The sequence below is a fragment of the Hippocampus guttulatus genome, chromosome 20, assembly GCF_054856545.1.
Source record: "Hippocampus guttulatus isolate MCC_2025c chromosome 20, RoL_Hgut_1.0, whole genome shotgun sequence".
NCBI lineage: Eukaryota > Metazoa > Chordata > Actinopteri > Syngnathiformes > Syngnathidae > Hippocampus > Hippocampus guttulatus.
Genome location: NC_141280.1, coordinates 7423642 through 7441615, shown reverse-complemented (window position 1 = coordinate 7441615; position 17974 = coordinate 7423642). Strand labels below are relative to the sequence as shown.

Here is a 17974-nt window from a genome sequence, read left to right as displayed (position 1 = left end):
ATAACAGCACTTTATGGATCCGCTTAGCACCCACTGATCTCCCAGTTGTACCCACGAAAAATCACAGTCGCACCACAGATCCACGATTAGCGGAGACATTTTAACAAATACTTGCATAATATGATATAAACCACCAAAAGAGGGGAAAAGTGTACTTAAAAAAAAAATCTGTCAAAATACACTGACGTGAAACCACTCTGAGGTGCACACACTGGACGCAAATTGAATAGTTATATCCTAAAGTTGTTTTGGAAATATAGCCAAATATAAATACTGTATATAAAAAAAGAAAAACAATCTAAAAGAAGCGTCACTTGAGAGCGTTTAACCCTGTCTTGAGGTCAGCTCGACGTTGCCATCTAGTGGGCAAAGCAAGCACCTGCAAGCCATTCGACTTACACTTGAGCGACAATTAAATTGACAAAAAATAAATAATAATAACAATAATAAAAAAGAATAATGATAGTTTTGAGTGTAAAACTGTTTTGTTTGCCGTATATGAATGAATAATAAGAATCACCATCATAATGGGCTGAAGAGAGGGTTTGGTCGTGTAAAAACTATCAGGCCGGCGTCACGCCAGATGAGGGGCGCATGCGCAGTGATAGCCGGCTCCTCGAGTTGGACGGCGAGAAGATGAGCAGGCTAAACGGCAGCTCGCATCAACACCGTAAATTAGCCCGCCTTCCCGAGAAACCTTTTTAGTCTGCTTGCCTTTCTTGGGTAGTTTCTTGCCGATATATTAAAAAAATAATAATGAGCATATTTAATGTCGAGGGGTAACGGGAGCACAGTGAAGACGGACGAGGTGTAACTCTGGCAGATCAATTGCACCGGATGTCATTAGACGCCTCTTAAATAGCAAAGGGGTAAGTGCTGTGCGTATTAATTTCTAATTTTTATCTATTTTTTTTCTGCCGTGTTGCGTCCACGTACGTGAAGAATTACAAGAGTCGTTTCCAGTGTTATTTTTCGGGTTTATTATAGGAAAGGTAACGGTTGCGGTGCAATATAATGAAAGTTCAATTCAATCCGATTCGAACTAAAATCTATTAAACTCCAATGCGAGTCACCGAGATGGTTTGGGTGTCAGAATGCAGCCATTGGTACGAATTGATCTATTTTGGAAGCTGGAAATGGACACAATATTCAGTAGACGCAAATGGGCTTTTTCTGTGCGCGGAGCGTGAAACATGCAACTGGCATTTGTACTTAGGCCCTGCAAGCGCCTCTAAGCTCGTTGATCAATTGAATTTAAGCCTCTTGAGCGGCCCGACACAAGAACCTGCTGACGCATGCGCCGCCGTCTTTTTGTGAATGCCCCAACACTCGAATGCAAGTTTTTGCGCGTGCAAAAAACACACGAGGGGTGAAAAAAAGAAGCCATTTTTTTAAACGACCTTGTCCACATAAATAAACATGGAGGGCAATTCTAGTCAATTCTAAACAGCATTAGGATAGTCATTGAATTATTGAAAGTGGATCTGGTCCGGTGCACGGGGATTAATTATAGATTAATAAACAGATACCTGCTCTCATCACACAGGCGATTACGCAACACTACGAAGTGAATGTCCCAGATATACTTCGCCGGTCAAATCTTATAATTTCCAACCATTCAACGATTCACAGATTTTCACAATTTGTAGAAGGGTATCGGTCGTATCACTGTATCGTCGAAGAGAGTCGCTGTATTGTTTTATTTCGCAAAGTCACATATTTGATTGACTGCTTGTTGCAAAGCATATTTTTTGGAGCACAATCAGAGAGTTGGCGGGAATTTCGACAGACAAATGCTAAGGAAATTACTCCAAAAAAACCAGCACTGGTGGGAAAAAAAATGTATTTGTGATGCCAGAGAACAGCGGTAAAGCACTACTTTTCTATTAGACATGGCATTGGCCTGTCTAAATGAAGCTCCTAACCTCAACTTAGTTCCTTGGCACTAATAGGCCACGACATGATCCGTTTCACCGGACCATAGCACATTTTCTCACACGTTTGGGAGATTTCTTTACAGACCGAGCAAACCAATTCGACACAACATGGATCGTCACCAAAACAACACCATACCTAGAGCAAAGCATGGTGACACATGTCTTCATGCTGTATTTCTGGCATTTATACAACGTTCTGTCAACATTCTTGTATAGCCACTGTCATTTAAATTCGTAACATCACACGGCAAGACCAGCAAACAAAAACACTGCGATAATAACGATCTTGTCTCAATTTACTCACAGATTTACTCAGTGTGAAATCTGAACCTGTTGAGTTGAATACAAAGCTCATATGTCACTCAATCTACATTGCCTGCATTGACACAGTCGGGTCAGTAATTCCGTTTTTACATCTTCACATGCCTTTTTTGTCTCCCTGTCACAGTATAATCGAGTGCAAAGGCAACACTATGGAAGGTGTAATGCATTTGGTCAACGACACAGTAGAGTTTTACAAATGGAGCCTTACTATAGCAGGTGAGTCTGCATTTTTTTGTCCCCCCCACCACCCACAAATCCGTACAAGAGCAGCATTTAAATGATGTGACATCAATGCATTTTTCCAGACAAGCGGGTGGAAACGTGGCCTCTGATGTCGTCGCCCTGCCCCACACTGGTCATCAGCTGCCTCTACTTGCTCTTCCTGTGGGCGGGGCCTAGATACATGCAGGACCGCCAGCCCTACACGCTCAGGAAAACCTTGATCGTCTACAACTTCAGCATGGTGGTCCTCAACTTCTACATCGCCAAAGAGGTCGGCGCCACATACTTTCAAATTGTTTCTTAGAATTCATTCACTGTAGATTTCAGATTATTTGCGCGACCTGAAACCGACCTACATTTCTTACCTAAACTGTAATATTTGATGAAATTGTATTCATTTATTTCCAATAGTCTATTATTGTACTGGAGTTTTGTCGTCGGGTTTCTTTTTGCTGCATTGTTTCCAGTGTAGTTACTTTTTTTTTTTTTTTGGTCCAATCAGATTTCAGCCTGTGTTGCCATGTCAATCAAATCTTCCCGAGGCATTTTGATACAGCGGTGCACGCTGATGCATCTTAACAGCATGACATTAGCAATGGGACTGTTTCTTTAACTAGTCAAATTTCGGAACTACAAGGCGATAAAGCTGGGTCTCGTTTAGGTCAACGTTTATCTGCGGCAGCCCCTGATAGTCGATAATGAAAGTGAAAACTGCCGATTTCATGACCATGCTCGTTCCCCGCTGTTCGCCTGCCAACCCGCGCACTCAGTATGAATACTGCTTCACTCTAAAATATTTTTAGACTTTTTTTTTTACTTTATTCAGAACAAAAGACGGATCGAAACTCGTTGAACTGCACCGCCTTTTAAAATAGAACAGTAATAGTGGGATACTACAAAAGTAGAAAGAGAGTCACTGATGTGCGAACTCAACGCAGACTTGAATTGTTGTTCAAACAGCTCCTGCTCGCCTCGAGAGCGGCTGGCTACAGCTACCTCTGTCAACCTGTCAACTACTCCGACGACGTCAATGAAGTTAGGGTGAGCCTTCTCCATAAGACACACACACACACACACACACAATGGAAGCACACACTCCCATTTACGAGGCCTCAAGACATTTTGGAAGTTATAATTCACAATGATAAAACAAAATTTATGTCAACCCCCCCGCCCCAAAAAAAAAAAACAACAACAAAAAAGTCGACCACTAAACTGGCTAGCTGGAGTTGACTAAATATTGCCTGTGATACGTGGAGCGACTGTGTCACCAGCCTAAAGCTCCGCCCACCAGCAGGCCGTCATGCCTTTCAAGGAGGCACTAGCCCAGGATAAGAAATGCCACGGTCGCGCGGTTAACAGAGAGCAACTTTGGTGTGACTATGTCATTGTCCCCCGCGTGTTAGCACCGGGCAGCGGTAAAAGCAGCAATCGGTGTCCAACTCGGGGACGACCTTCCGATCGGTGTTGGGTGTGCCTTCGGGCTATGAACAGTTCCCAATCAACAACCAACAACTGGGTTTTCAGGTACCCAGGACACAGCGGCTTTTGAAGCAACTATCAGTTGGAAGTTGCTCAACAACAACAATAACAACAAGCAGCAATCGGTGATTGCGTATGTAAAAATGCAACTGTAAAAACTACACTTGAAACTGCTCACAAACATTCTGAACCACCAACTGGTGATTTAGAAAATGTGTAAGTCGGGCCACTTGTAAATCAAGATTACGCTATTTATTATGGACTATATCTCACATAAATACTGTAAGTGATACCCCCCCCCCCCCACCTCCCGAAATTGCAGCCTTTGCGATTTGCAGTTGTGATGTCGATGTGAACTCGAGTAATCGTTCAGCTATATTTAATAGGGTTGAAATGAAGCAGAGGTACTCACGGCCATGATTCACTCGCCTTCTTCCATTTCCTTGTCTTTAGATAGCATCTGCTCTTTGGTGGTATTACATCTCCAAAGGGGTGGAGTTCCTGGACACCGTCTTCTTCATCCTGAGGAAGAAGTTCAACCAGGTCAGCTTCCTCCACGTCTATCATCACTGCACCATGTTCATCCTCTGGTGGATCGGCATCAAGTGGGTCCCTGGTGGACAAGGTGAGACGGGAAAACATTAGCGTGAAGTCAGAAAAATCTTTGCAATCTCACCCTTAACTCATTCACTCCCAAAGACGTTTTTAAACGTCTTTTCAGACTTGGTCCAGAATTGGCTGGTACTGAATGAGTTTTTCAAAATGTTACATGTCATCACTATCTGTTAGTGTTTTTTTATGAAGAGTTTTTTTTTTCTTTTTGAAAACTGTTTTGCTCTCCACAGCTTTTTTTGGCGCAACTATCAACTCGGGCATCCATGTCGTCATGTACGGTTACTACGGTCTGGCTGCGTTGGGACCGCAGATGCAGAAGTACCTCTGGTGGAAGAAATACCTCACCATTATGCAGATGGTAATACATCAATATCCAGCTAACCAACTACCTGCTAGTTGGCATGTTTGCAAACATTAGGTACCAGGGTACTCCCGGGTGGCAAAAAGCTGAATTGTTTGTGCCATTAGATTCCCCAAAACGTTTGGCCATCTTTCTACTTTCTTTCGAAAATTGATTCAGTGGAACCCGTTTGTGAGGAGTATAAATAGAGTGGATGTCAGGAATAGCACTGGTCAAACAGCAAATTTTAATCAGAGATGTCGTTGAAATGTATTTTGTATGCTGATTTTATTTTTTTTCCCTAGCGCATTGTTTTGGAGATTTTCTTTTTTTTTTTTAAATTAAAAAAAAAATCCACCTGTTGCTGAACCTGACCTTGAAATCCTAAGTAGGACTAAATATTTTACAACAGTATTTTACATTGTCGTTTTTATATTTTTATGATGAACATCTGATGTGTTTGAGAAAAAAAATGGAACAGATTCGGAATCAGCACACACAAAATAAATAAATAAATAAATAAATAAATGTTTAAAAATCGCTCAAAGTTGACGTGCATTTCTGATTTGAAAAATTACTAAAATCTCTCATGGTGTTGTAGCCCCATCTTCAAGGACAGAAAGGGAACCAACCCTCCGTTATCGTGTTTGTGGAAGACATTTTCCCACAGGTCCATTTAAAACGTTAAAAATCTAGTCAGCTTGCTAACCTCCGATCTCGCATCGAAAAAAAGCAAGTCGGTGACATTAATCCAAGCAAGTGAAAATTTGATTCATTCTCCCAAAGCGGAGGATTCCACTAAGTCTATTTTTTGATCCACTCGCCCACCGGTGTATAAAAGTAAATTACGGCCAGCGTTCCGTCAACCCTGAAAGGAATTTACCTCCCGCCCATTTTGTCAACTGACACATTTCAAATCTCGAAAATCGTCAGTCAAGTCATTTCGCTTTGCTTCTGTGTCCATCAGATCCAGTTCCACGTGACCATCGGCCACGCCGGCCACTCCCTCTACACGGGCTGCCCCTTCCCCAACTGGATGCAGTGGGCCCTGATCGGCTACGCCGTCACCTTCATCATCCTCTTCGCTAACTTCTACTACCACGCGTACCGACGCAAGCCGTCCGCGGCGCACAAGGGCCAAGCGAAGGCCGTCACCAACGGCGTCGCAAAGGCCACCAACGGCCACAGCAGAGCAGGCGAGGCGGTGCCGGACAACAGCAAAACACAAAAGAAGGGACGGGCCAAGCGTGAGTAAAGGACGGCCGCTCGCCGGGAGATGAGCGGGAGGACATGTTTAAAGGGCCAGAAAAGGAAGATGGCGAGTGGGAGATGGGGCGACCGCTTCAACAAAATGATTGCGCAGCGGCTGCTTCTCTGGCTACCCGTCGTCTTTCGTCACACATTTCTTTTCAAAAAGTGAGCAAGGCAAAAAACCCTGAACATATAGGTTTCCACGTCGTTCTGTCCAAACATTTTCGGACCGCAATGTTTTTGAAAAACGCGTCAACTTACCATCCCAAAAGTTCACATCCAACTGACAAAATGAACCCAGTCATGTTTTTGGAGAGCTTCAATAGTCAAATTCCGCTTCTAGTTATGATTATTTGATAGCAAAGGTCAGCGACCTTTTTGAAAGTCAGAGCTGCTTGGGTACTGATAAATGCCCAGATGTTCATGATATGTTGTTATGGATCACAAGTTATATTACTCTATGTGAAAACAAGAAAACCGATAAATATCAAAATGCGACAATTTATTAGCGTTTCCATTTTCGAATGATCACTTCTACAACATTCCTCGGGAAATCCCAATGTCCCATCACTGGTGAGCTATTTTTAGAACAGGCCTGCAGGTTAGTCATTTGGTCCACGGGGCGATCTGGTTGGGCACCACTGACAAAGTAAGCACTGAAAGGGATATCACCCATTTTTTTAAGTGAGGGAGGGGGGCGGGGCAAGGCATATGTTTACAAATTGTCACTATAAACAGATGTATCTCCACATTGTTGCATTGGATTTATTTTGTGTGATTAAACCTCTCTGTTCTATTTAAATGTATTTATTTATTTTTTGCTCTTATCTGATTTATTTGCGTCTGTGTTCCAATTTTAAAAATGTCAGACGTGCTTTTCATTTGGACAGCAATGGAATTTAACGAATGAATCATTTTACTCGGCAACATGTTTAGATCCAACTTATCACTGTGCTGCATTGATGGCGATGAATCTTGTGTTTGTTTTTATAACTGAAAACACAGGTCGGGGGAAGTGGGGAACTGTAGTTTATTTGTATTGCTAGCATTTATGCATTTTTCCCCCCTTTGGCAACACTATTTTTGTGGGTCCTCACTTTTTTTTTTTTGCTGTGCAGTGTAGCCGAGAATAAAGAGAATGAGGTTGAGCTCCATGTTGTCTTCTCACTGCCACAACATAGAGTCGAAAGGAATCGATTTTGTATGAATGGAGACAAAATGTAACTGCTACAGATAGTTTGTTGCTCCACCTAACCCCTGACAAATGTAAAAGACAGTGACGGTCACCCTTATGGATTGTGCCTGCTGTGTTTTATGTCCAGGAAGAAGAGGCAGCTACAGAAAGCTAGAGTCTGCCTTTGACCTGTCCAGACAGCTCTGCCCTAATCTTTGGGGGCAAATTGGCTTTAGCTGCAAAAGAGCTTACTGCTACGTCACTTCACGGGCTGCCCGGGAAAACAGGTCACTGGAGGAGAAGCCTTGGCTAATCTGCTATCAGGTCTCCTCTAAAATCAAGACCTGCTGTTTCTCGTGGAAAAAAAAAAATTGCAAATGCTTTATATTTGTTACAATTACTGTTGCACGACAAGTTGGGGATATTTGGTTTTGGGGTGAAATTTCAGGAAGAGCCAGAAATTCACTTTACAGCTCAACTAAATTTGACCTTGAAGATTTCAGTACTTTTACATCACTTCACATGTTTATTTTTATGATCGTATCAGGCAAAGGAGCACAGGGGAGAACAGGTAAAACTCCACAGAGGAAGACTGAAACCTGGAATCGAATTTCAGATCCCCGCATTGTGAAGCCGACACAAGATGGACATAAGACCGAGGATTTAAAAGGGATTGCAAGAGGGCCGAGGATTTTCAATCAGAAGCGTTTAGCTGCCTGGCCACAGTAACCCAGTGTGTTCCACCCCATTGCAGGAAGCTGCTCAGAATGGCTGAGAAAATTGTCAGACTTGGCTGGAAATGAACTGTTGTTGCAAAAACAAACGTTTACCAGTAACGATACAGAAATATACATAGTTTTGCTAGGAGAGGTTAAATGGTCGCCAGGAGGGGGTTAAACCCTGTCAACCTGACCCTCCACTAACTCATCTCATTAGCAAAGGAGCTCTTTCTCTCCCAGCGGAAGAAACAGTCAGCGTTTTATTTACCTTCCTCCTCCTCTTCCATATACACAGCGTCAGGTTTGTGAGTACATTGCCCCCTCTGCTGGACGAACGAGTAGCCGTCGTACTCCTACGGCCAGGAAAAAAAAATTGAGAGGAGGGCAAAAGCGTGTGATGGGTCATTAAGTCAACTTTTCCAATCACGTTAAGTTTGGGGGTTCCAACCGCACAGTCAGTAAGCCTATGTTAGCATAAATGCTACTTCACTGCTGGGCAAATTATTTTTTCTTAAAACCTCTTATCAAAAATTACAAATATTCTGTATTAACTCTAAAACAACAATAAAAAGAACATGAAAGATTAATTATAACTTAATGCCACGATGAAATACAGTATTGTTTTGTGTTTTTTGTTATTGTAAAGTGTCCTTGGGTGTCTTGAAAGGCGCTTATAAATAAAATCTATTATTATTATTACTCACATTTCAATGGCAAGTGGTTGCAGTGGTTTGGAGGTGCCACATGGTGGCGCTGCGACAAAACCTTCCGTCAACAGCATCTGAATAAAGGACCCTGTTGCTGCCAGCCAGGAAGTCGCGCCAAGTGCCGGGGCGAGGTCCCGGTCACCCACCCCGCACCAGACCTCCTCTTTCTTTTTTTGGCGGGGAACAGTTGGAAACAGCGTTGCGGGTGGGAAGCAGAGGAAGCAGGCCGGCTGAGGAAGGCCAGCGGCAGGGAGAGGGAGCCCGAGAGCCTCGGTGTTGCTCATCCTTTCACCCGGATGGTGCTGAAGCTGTTCACTGGAACACTGAAAAGGGCGGATGCTTCTGCTATCCACTCGCTCATCCTTCCGCATCGTTCCATGTGAATCCTCCAACTGGATCTCTTGCATCCCTCGGTTGAACGAACCGGGAGAACCGCGCTGTGGGGGGCAGAGAGTTCAGCTTGCGCGGCTGCCCGGTGAACGCCGACGCCGGCCGGGCCTGCTTTCGATTCGCCTTGAGCGAGTGTGGGATACTGGCCGGATGACTTGGAGCACGCAGATGAAAAATACATAGGAGCGAGGAAAAGCAAAACAAAATGGAGGAGGCTGCTCTTCGAGATTCACGGCCGGTTGCGCAGGCCACCGAGGACGCATCTATGACACAGCAGGACGAGGCCCTGCTGGAAGAAGAGATGGAGAGACTATTGGAGGAAAACGACTACCTGAAGGTTGGGGGGAAAAAAATCAATCACTGCTGTTGCTTTGCTTGTTTACAATGTGATTAAATAGTCAAAACTAATGAACTACAACATGCAAGAGCAAAATCGATTCATTTGACTTAGATCATTCTGTCTATCATGAAATGCTATCATCCACCCTTTTTGGCATACTACTCAAACTTCCAATATATTTATAAAACTCGACATGTAAGGAACTATTTTCCACATTACAATTATTCCGAGGGTACCAAAATCAGGGTTTATCCTGGCTCAAGTTGAGGCAGAGGTGGTACCATCCTGACCATGCCAGGTGACTTGCAAGTATTCTGTAATGACTACGGACTCATTTTCTTTTAAAAGGAAACGTACTTTAAATTAAGAGTTCCATCCGTATTGGATGTGGCAAAGTGTGAAAAATGCCTCCTTCACTTGCTCAGTTAATTCTAATACATTCGGTCATTGGTGACAAATCTGCAAAATAGCACAAGCAAAACACCCTATGCAAGAAAAAAAACCCTACAGATTGTGTTCGGCCAAAAAGACAATGACGCTCAGTTTCACATACCGTCATGAATTTATCACAATATGCTTATTATTGCGGTTGGATGCATCACATGGAGAACTGTTGCTCATATTTTGACACGCCGAAATATTCGGGATAGCTCACAATGTGACGTCTTTAGCTCACTGCAAATTAAACTTCAACTACAATGATAACCACGTTAGAAACCGAGGTCGGAATTGAGATTCAAACGCGGCACATTCAACCGCCATTTTGACGACGCTTGAATCTAAACAGGCAGTTGAGTAGTTGGGTATTGATCCGACTCGTAACGATCCCCTTAGCGCAATGAGATATTTTGTACAACAGATGGGGCTGCAAATTAGCATATGTATCCTAATTTCTAATTATGTAAAATAAAGTCGTGGGCCGTGGTTCTGACAGCGTTTAGGTTCTGACGGCCCATCATTAGTAAAATGGTCTCAATATTTGCCGTCCAGTGCGAGATCAAGGAGATGAGGGCCGAGATGGACGAAATGCGTGACACATTCTATGAGGAAGACACGTGTCAGCTGCAGGACATTAAGCGCGACCTGGAGCGGGCCAACAAAAACTGCCGGATCCTGCAGTACCGCCTGCGCAAGGCCGAGAGGAAGCGCCTGCGCTACGCCCACACGGGGGAGATCGACGAGGAGCTTCTCAGGAGTCTGGAACAGGACCTGAAGGTACGGCGAACGCGCTTCGTTCACGGTTTTCAAAAATCAACACGTCGGGGCTGGGGCAGGTGGCCAAAGATGTGTCAGTGAGGCTTCACCACGAGTTGGAGAAGGTGGAGGAGACCCGCGCCAAGACGGAAGACGAGAACGAGAAGCTGAGACAGAGCCTCATTGAGGTGGAGGTGACCAAACAAGCCCTGCACAACGAACTAGAAAAAAACAAAGAGGTGGGTAGATAAACATTATATTGGGCATGGCAGTACAGTGTTTTGTGCCCCCCTCCCCCGCTATGCGGCCAATTTTTTTCGCGATCAGTTTGTTATGGGTAGTGAAGGTAATGGCGGCAGAGGATCCAAAAGCGAAGGAGATGAGGGAAGGATGGGTGCAGGGTCAAGTGGTCCGGGGAGGAAAAGGCGGAGCCAGGCTGGGCAGGGAGGCGGGCACTGGAACAAGACAAACAAGAACGATTGAGTACGCACAAAAAAATACAAAAATGGTCAGCGTGTGCACTCGCAATGGCCTAGATACCACTCATAATGCGTGAATCATCTGGCACCCGCTTGCAGATCAGGAGAAATCTTACACGCGGGAGGTGATTGCTGATCAGCTGCAGGTTTTGGAGCACCCTCGTAATTAAAGGGAAAAAGACACAGAAGATCCCTGGAAGTGGACCCTTCAAAATAAAAGCGCAGAAGGAAGAGGGTCTGTGACGACGACATCACACAGTTTTTGTTTTGTTGTCAAGACCCATCCATCCATCCATTTTCCAAACCGCTTAATCCTCACTAGGGTCTCGGGGGGTGCTGGAGCCTATCCCAGCCGTCTTCGGGCAGTAGGCGGGGGACACCCTGAACCGGTTGCCAGCCAATCGCAGGGCACACAGAGACGAACAACCATGCACACTCACACTCACACCTAGGGACAATTTTTCACGTGTTCAATCAGCCTGCCATGCATGTTTTTGGAACTTGGGAGGAAACCGGAGTACCCGGAGAAAACCCACGCAGGCCCGGGGAGAACATGCAAACTCCACACAGGGAGGCCGGAGCTGGAATTGAACCCGGTACCTCTGCACCGTGAAGTCGACGTGCTAACCACTGGACTACCGGGCCGCCCTGTTGTCAAGACCCTGAAAGTGAATTCAGAGATTTGTTTCCAAACACAATATCGATGTTTGACGATCACTGCTTTAGAAATATGCAAAGACTATGAACTGTGTCGTTCTTAATTGAGGAATGATAGCATTAAATGGTTTTTCACCATTTCAGGGGCAGGGGGAGCTAAAAGAGTGCCGTGTGATGTACCTCATCTTGGGCGTGAGTCACCCCTCCCCCACCATATAAGAACTACAGTAGCTTAATTTGCATTGGAGGTGATACGGCGCATTTGCCACGTGCTGTTAGCTAGCTAGCAATCTCCCCTTCGGATAGTCTGCTGGGGTGACCGCTTTAGGGCGCTACTTGTCGGAGAGAAAGACAGAGAAGCAAGGGAGGTGGGGGTTCGCTGTAATCAACTTTCTCACCAATGTTTTTATCGTTGACTTGCCTCAGAAGAAACGGGGAGGGAAGGACATTCAGAAGACAGACAAGAAAGCGGCGCAGACTCCCACTGAGGTGAGGCAATGATCTGAAGAGGTTTTGGCTCAGAAAGACACTAAATCCTATCTGTGCTGTCATCTTAAATCCCTTTTCTTAACTCATTCACTCCCAAAGACGTTTTTAAACGTCTTTTCAGACTTGGTCTGGAATTGGCTGGTACTGAATGAGTTAAAATCAGATTCCATGTACTACATCTTGAACTCCTGAACATATTTTCCTCTCTCTGTCTAGGAGGACAACGAGGACCTAAAGTGCCAGTTGGCCTTGATCAAGGAAGAGGCCATACTCATGAGGAGGAAGACGGCGACCATCGACAAAGAGAAGGACCGTCTGGAGCAAGAGCTGCAAAAGTATCGCTCCTTCTACGGCGAATTGGACAGCAGCCATCCCAAGGGCGAGGCCGGGGGTCCGCCGTCCACCCGCGAGTCAGAGCTCAAGCTGCGCCTCCGTCTTGTGGAGGAAGAGGCCAACATCCTGGGGAGGAAAATAGTCGAGTTGGAGGTGAGTGTGGACAACGGCATCAGTTACAAACAGATGTTCTCTATTCGCGACAGGAAAACTGAGTTGCAGCATGACAAAATGGCAAATTAAGGATGTATAGCGGCTCGGGAGTAATTACAAACAGCCACGGTTAGCATGTCAGAGCCGCCGTCTCTCCTCGTTGTCTTGTCCAGGTGGAGAACCGAGGCCTCCGAGCTGAGCTGGACGACCTGCGCGGTGAGGGTGAAGGGGAGGGCAGCTCCGGGGTCGGCTCAGCTGGGGGTCCTGGTTTGGGGCGAGGGCTCGGGGACGACCTGACGGAGCTCAGGCAGCAGCTGCAGCTGGTAGAGGACGAGGCGGAGCTTCTGAGGAGGAACCTCGCCGACGCAGAGGAACAGAACCAGAGGGTGACCAACGAGCTGAACAAGATGCGATTCAAAGCCGGTACTCACGAGGGCGGGGCCCGGCACGGAGGATTCTCGGGGGTAGGCGGGATGGACGGCGCGAAGGCCGAGGCCCTGCAGGAGGAACTGAAGGCGGCCAGGCTTCAGATCAATGACCTAAGTGGCAAGGTGTGACAAGTTTATTGACTTAACGTGTTTCCCAATGCATGCAGACTGGACTAGACTTTGCATAACTACCCCATCAACTCTGCTAGAAATGGTATTCAGTGTTGGCTTTGGGATTTCTTTGGATCCCGGACGAGTCACAAAAATCAGATTCGATGTGTCGAAAAACTTAATCCTCGACTTTCCTCTGTTCAGGTGATGCAGCTCCAATACGAGAACCGCGTTCTGTTGTCCAACATGCAGCGCTACGACCTGGCCTCCCACCTGTCACTGCGGCCCAGTCCGAGGGACAGCGACGCCGAGAGCGACAGCGGCGGCGGGACGAGCGGCCGTCGCGAAAGCGACGAAGACTCCACGTCCTCCCGCCTGCTCCCCCCTCACCGCAAACGCGAAGGCCCCATCGGTGGCGAAAGCGATCCGGATGAAGTCCGAAACAACAACGGCGCCGGTCGTTGCGTGACACCCACCAGGGGTCTCCTCACTCCATCCGGACCCGAAGGGGCCGCCTCCTCCCCATTGGCTCGCTTCCTGCCCGGCGGACGGTGCAGTCTGCGTGACAGACAGCAAATGATCGACATCCGCGTGGAGGCGGAGAGGCTTGTCCGGACCATCGACCGACTGATCGCCGACACCACGGCTATCGTCTCGGAGGCGAGGGTCTATGTTTCCAACGGCGAGCTGGAGCAAGGCGGCGAGGACGACGGGGGCCGGATCAGGGAGCACGAGCTGCTGTATCACATCATCTCGCAGATGAAAGCCTTCAGGAAGGAACTACAGGCTTTCGTTGAGAGATTGGAAGTGCCCAGGCTGGAGGACAGGAATACTGAGGAGCCGTTGTCGGTGAGAAACGAAAAACCGGCCACTTTTACAGTCCCTCCAGGATTTCAGGAGAATGCAATGATTGGCCAAACTTACAAGGACGCTCCGACGATTGGTCCAATTTTACAAAATCCAATCGCATAGTTCACACAGATCGGCTGACTTTGCATTAACTCATTCAGTACCAGCCAATTCTGGACCAAGTCTGAAAAGACGTTTAAACACGTCTTTGGGAGTGAATGAGTTAAGCGTCACAGTCGTGACATCACAAAAAAATCCTGGAGGGACCGACTTTCAATCGTTCCTTCTGATAGTTTTGTGCTGATGATAATTCTTATTTTCTTCCTCACTCGCAACCTCATGTTCCACTTCCTAGATGTTCCAGCCAATCATTTTGTTCATCCTCATACTTGTGCTGTTTTCCTCCCTCTCCTACGCCACCATCTTTAAGCTAGTCTTTCTCTTCACCCTTTTCTTTGTTCTGTGACTCAACGGATACCCCCCCTCCCCCCCGCCACCGCTTTCTTTATCGGCATGCATCCCCTGTCGGTTCTTCTCTGTTGATTTGACCATTTTTTTGTTCCTTTCCCTCTCACCGCATTATTTGTTGCCAAGGTTCCCAAAAAGCACAGGGGAAAACGCTACACTTCACTACCACGTTCCTGTTTTCCTTAACACCCGACGGAATAAGTCCCTGGAGAAGGTGAGATCACTTGAGTCCTTGTTAGACCACATGAGTGTGGAACCAGTGCTTATTTAGAAAGATTCGATTATTTTTCAATCTTGATTAGCTGTGAATGCTTTATGGTTGTTGAAAAGCTCGGGGTAGTAAACCCCAACGACCTTTGTGTCCTGATTTAACCTTGCTGGTAGACACATTTGGGCTTTAGGACAGAAGTCAGCTCATTGCTATTCATAAGCAGGTTACAAAATCCAATCCCCACCCCCGCTGGCATCGCCTAAAGCAGAGACAGTTTGTTTTTGATTTACGGCAGGATGTACACTGGCATTCCGCGCATTTCTGTTGCGTTTAAAGCATCCAGGAAGTTAGGAGTCGATCTTGGAATATTTGCTCACTTGACTCAAGAGCTACGGGAGTAATTATTTGATGTCTGTTAATTTTACTATATTTTCTACATAGTATTTTATAAAAATACTACATTTTACTATACTTTCTACGGCTTGCGTTGTCGAAATTGGCTTGCATTATTGTGCCCGCACAAAGTGAAATTGCTGGGAGGGGGTGGCGACGAACCCCAAAATAAAAAGTGCCTTTGACATACTAACGGTTAGCAGTGATAGTTGCGGTTTTAGAACACTTAATGCATTGACCATTTGAACATAAACTACAGACTGATAACATCATATTTACAGGCATATATTCTTTATCCTCCATGAAAAATGACTTATATTACAGTATATAACTGAGTCACTGACTGGTATGAGACCGAGTACTATTTTTCTTTCTTCGTGTTTATATGACTGTTATACTGCCTCCCGGTGGCTAAAGCGGGCACACCCAAATGAACAACACCATAACATACCATAAATTAAAAGCATTTGTGGGAGTGGGAGGCCGGAACAGGCTATTGGCCTTTCTATGCTTTTTATCGGGCAAAAATTATTTCAGATACAAGTGTTGTGAGTTATGAGTATGGTCACATGACAAATAAAGCTCATATCTCAAAGGTGTTTTACATGGTCTGTACTGTATATTGTGGATTTTTACCTCTGCGTGTGGTTGTGGAATGTACCCCCCACATGGTAAACGGGTAGTTGGCTGTAGTGAATCAAATATAATTAGCCACCCACTTGGCATCCATTGGAATAAAATGGTTCGAGTCACAAGACAAAATCTGCCCGGACGCCTGCGAGCGGAGTAGCAACAGAGAAGCCGATTGGCCTGGAGACGTCGGAGGGCTTAAATAGCTATGTAAACACTCTCCCTCCCTCCAACTCCGCAATCCGCTACCCCTATCCCTTGAGTAATTTTAGCCGGGATGATGGTGACGACAGTTGTCCTATTGGAGTCTTCAGATGCTGGAATAAATTTGACATTATGATATTGAAGCCCCTCCAAAACCACAAAAGCTCCGCCTTCACAGATGGGGGGAGGAGGAGGTTGTTTACTCTTTTGTTCAATGACTTGACCTCAACGTGGGGGTGTGACTTTGGGGCGAGGGAGTGGGGGCTCTTTAAAATGAGCTTTTCGTAACACGAGAGAGGAAAAACAAGGGGACTGGGGCTGCAGAGTGGCACTGCTTGGAGGAAAGCGGGGGTGACTCTGGACCAGGGACTGGACCCGATTGGGGGATTTACTACAGTGCAGGGAGACTAGAGCTTTTGGTTTGGCACCTTGAACAAGGTAGGGGCATTCTTTTTTTTAATTGTTATCAAATTCTTAATTGTCGTTCAGGGCACGAGAAGCGGAATACACCCTGAAATGGTTGCTGGTCAATCGCCGGGCACATACAGACCATCAAACCATTCGCACTTGCGTTCACGCCAATAGACAACTTAGACAACTCCGTGTTCGGTTAACACGCATCATTTCGGAACGTGGGCTAAAGGCAGAGGGGAAGACAGACGTGCAAACTACTAGGGAACTATGCCGACTTGGAAATATATTCAACATTATTATATTAGGCGCTATTACACAAGCACTTAATGCCATAAGAAACAAATCAATGAAATTCAAAGCCATGCAAATTGGACATTTACGGGGATCTGTTTGTCATCACAGTGGTTTACAAACCTGAAATTCAGAGTACAAGCTGGGCAAGATCCTACTCCGCACGTACCTGTTGAAATATACATCGATGACAGAAAACGATAAGATTCCAGATGACGAGTGTAAACATTTTCGGCAGTGAATGAGTCAAAAGTGCTCTCAGTCTGAAAAGTGCTCATTTCAAATTATGCTATGGCTCCTTAAAAAGAAAAAAATCAGCAATGGTAACACGCAAAATAGTAATGAGGTGAGCAGCAGGAGGGCTTGGTGTCATTCTTCTGGCCGCATGTGTGCTCATAGGAAATAGCCGCTGGGACGCATGCCTGGCGAGTCGTTCGTGCTACTTGGCGAAGTGGCCCGAGAAGCTGAAACTGTGTCAAGTAACGTAGCCGGCGCGCTCACACGTGCTGCGCAGGAGGTCTAACGCAGGCTGTGAAGCTATGACGAGGACGTAACGGCATTACGTAAAACTTTTGAAAGTATTCCTTCGCACTTGTCCTCATTCTATCACTGTCAAAAAAATTACCGGTACGTTGTATAACACTGCTAAGAAAACAAAAGGACTCATTAGCATCAGTTAGAGGTCCAGCGTGCTTGCTTCAATTCTACTCGTCACCTGCAATTGAACTCAACTGTCAATCTGACCAAGCCAACCAATATTCAACCAAACATTTTGTGCAACCAAAGTCTGTTAGCTTAACTAAAACCAAGGGGCTAAAGGAAATTAGCATTGATGTTAAGATAAATATAAACCTTCAAACAAACAACTGCTAGCAACACAAGTAGAACATACCATACAATACAGTAATACTCACATGCATATATTGTCTGTGCGGGCAAACTTTATTCCTAAAGATTACATGGGGACCTTCTGGAACTCTTTTTTTCTAACGGTCAATTATGCTGCATGTGTTCCAGTAGATCTTTTTGCTCTCCAACATAATCTATCACGATACAGAGGTTGCAACTTGCATACTGTAAAATCATCCCTGCTGTCACTCACAGACGGGGAAGTGAATCGTAAATCATTATTTGGAGAGAGAAAAAAAAGAAGAAGAAGAGGCCCACGT

General features: G+C 45.6%; 2 protein-coding genes across 3 annotated transcripts; both read left to right on the top strand.

Annotated features, from left to right (window-relative positions):
- The first annotated feature begins 613 nt into the window (after window positions 1-613).
- On the top strand, window positions 614-7319 carry LOC147187816 (very long chain fatty acid elongase 4-like). Its single transcript, XM_086100472.1, has 7 exons — window positions 614-869; window positions 2386-2477; window positions 2567-2754; window positions 3444-3524; window positions 4419-4590; window positions 4811-4938; window positions 5888-7319. The coding sequence occupies exons 2-7, from the start codon at window positions 2411-2413 to the stop codon at window positions 6173-6175; spliced, it is 924 nt and encodes a 307-aa protein (XP_085956598.1). The 5' UTR covers window positions 614-869; window positions 2386-2410; the 3' UTR covers window positions 6176-7319.
- A 1531-nt stretch (window positions 7320-8850) lies between these two features.
- On the top strand, window positions 8851-17970 carry LOC147187815 (microtubule cross-linking factor 3-like). 2 transcript variants are annotated; one of them, XM_086100683.1, is made up of 9 exons: window positions 8851-9498; window positions 10492-10716; window positions 10776-10934; window positions 12258-12320; window positions 12537-12806; window positions 12980-13357; window positions 13550-14194; window positions 14789-14876; window positions 17910-17970. In XM_086100683.1, the coding sequence occupies exons 1-8, from the start codon at window positions 9367-9369 to the stop codon at window positions 14846-14848; spliced, it is 1932 nt and encodes a 643-aa protein (XP_085956809.1). In that variant the 5' UTR covers window positions 8851-9366; the 3' UTR covers window positions 14849-14876; window positions 17910-17970. The 2 variants fall into 2 exon arrangements, with proteins under 2 accessions (XP_085956809.1, XP_085956808.1); XM_086100682.1 differs by lacking the exons at window positions 14789-14876; window positions 17910-17970 and adding an exon at window positions 14550-14694.
- Window positions 17971-17974: the final 4 nt, after the last annotated feature.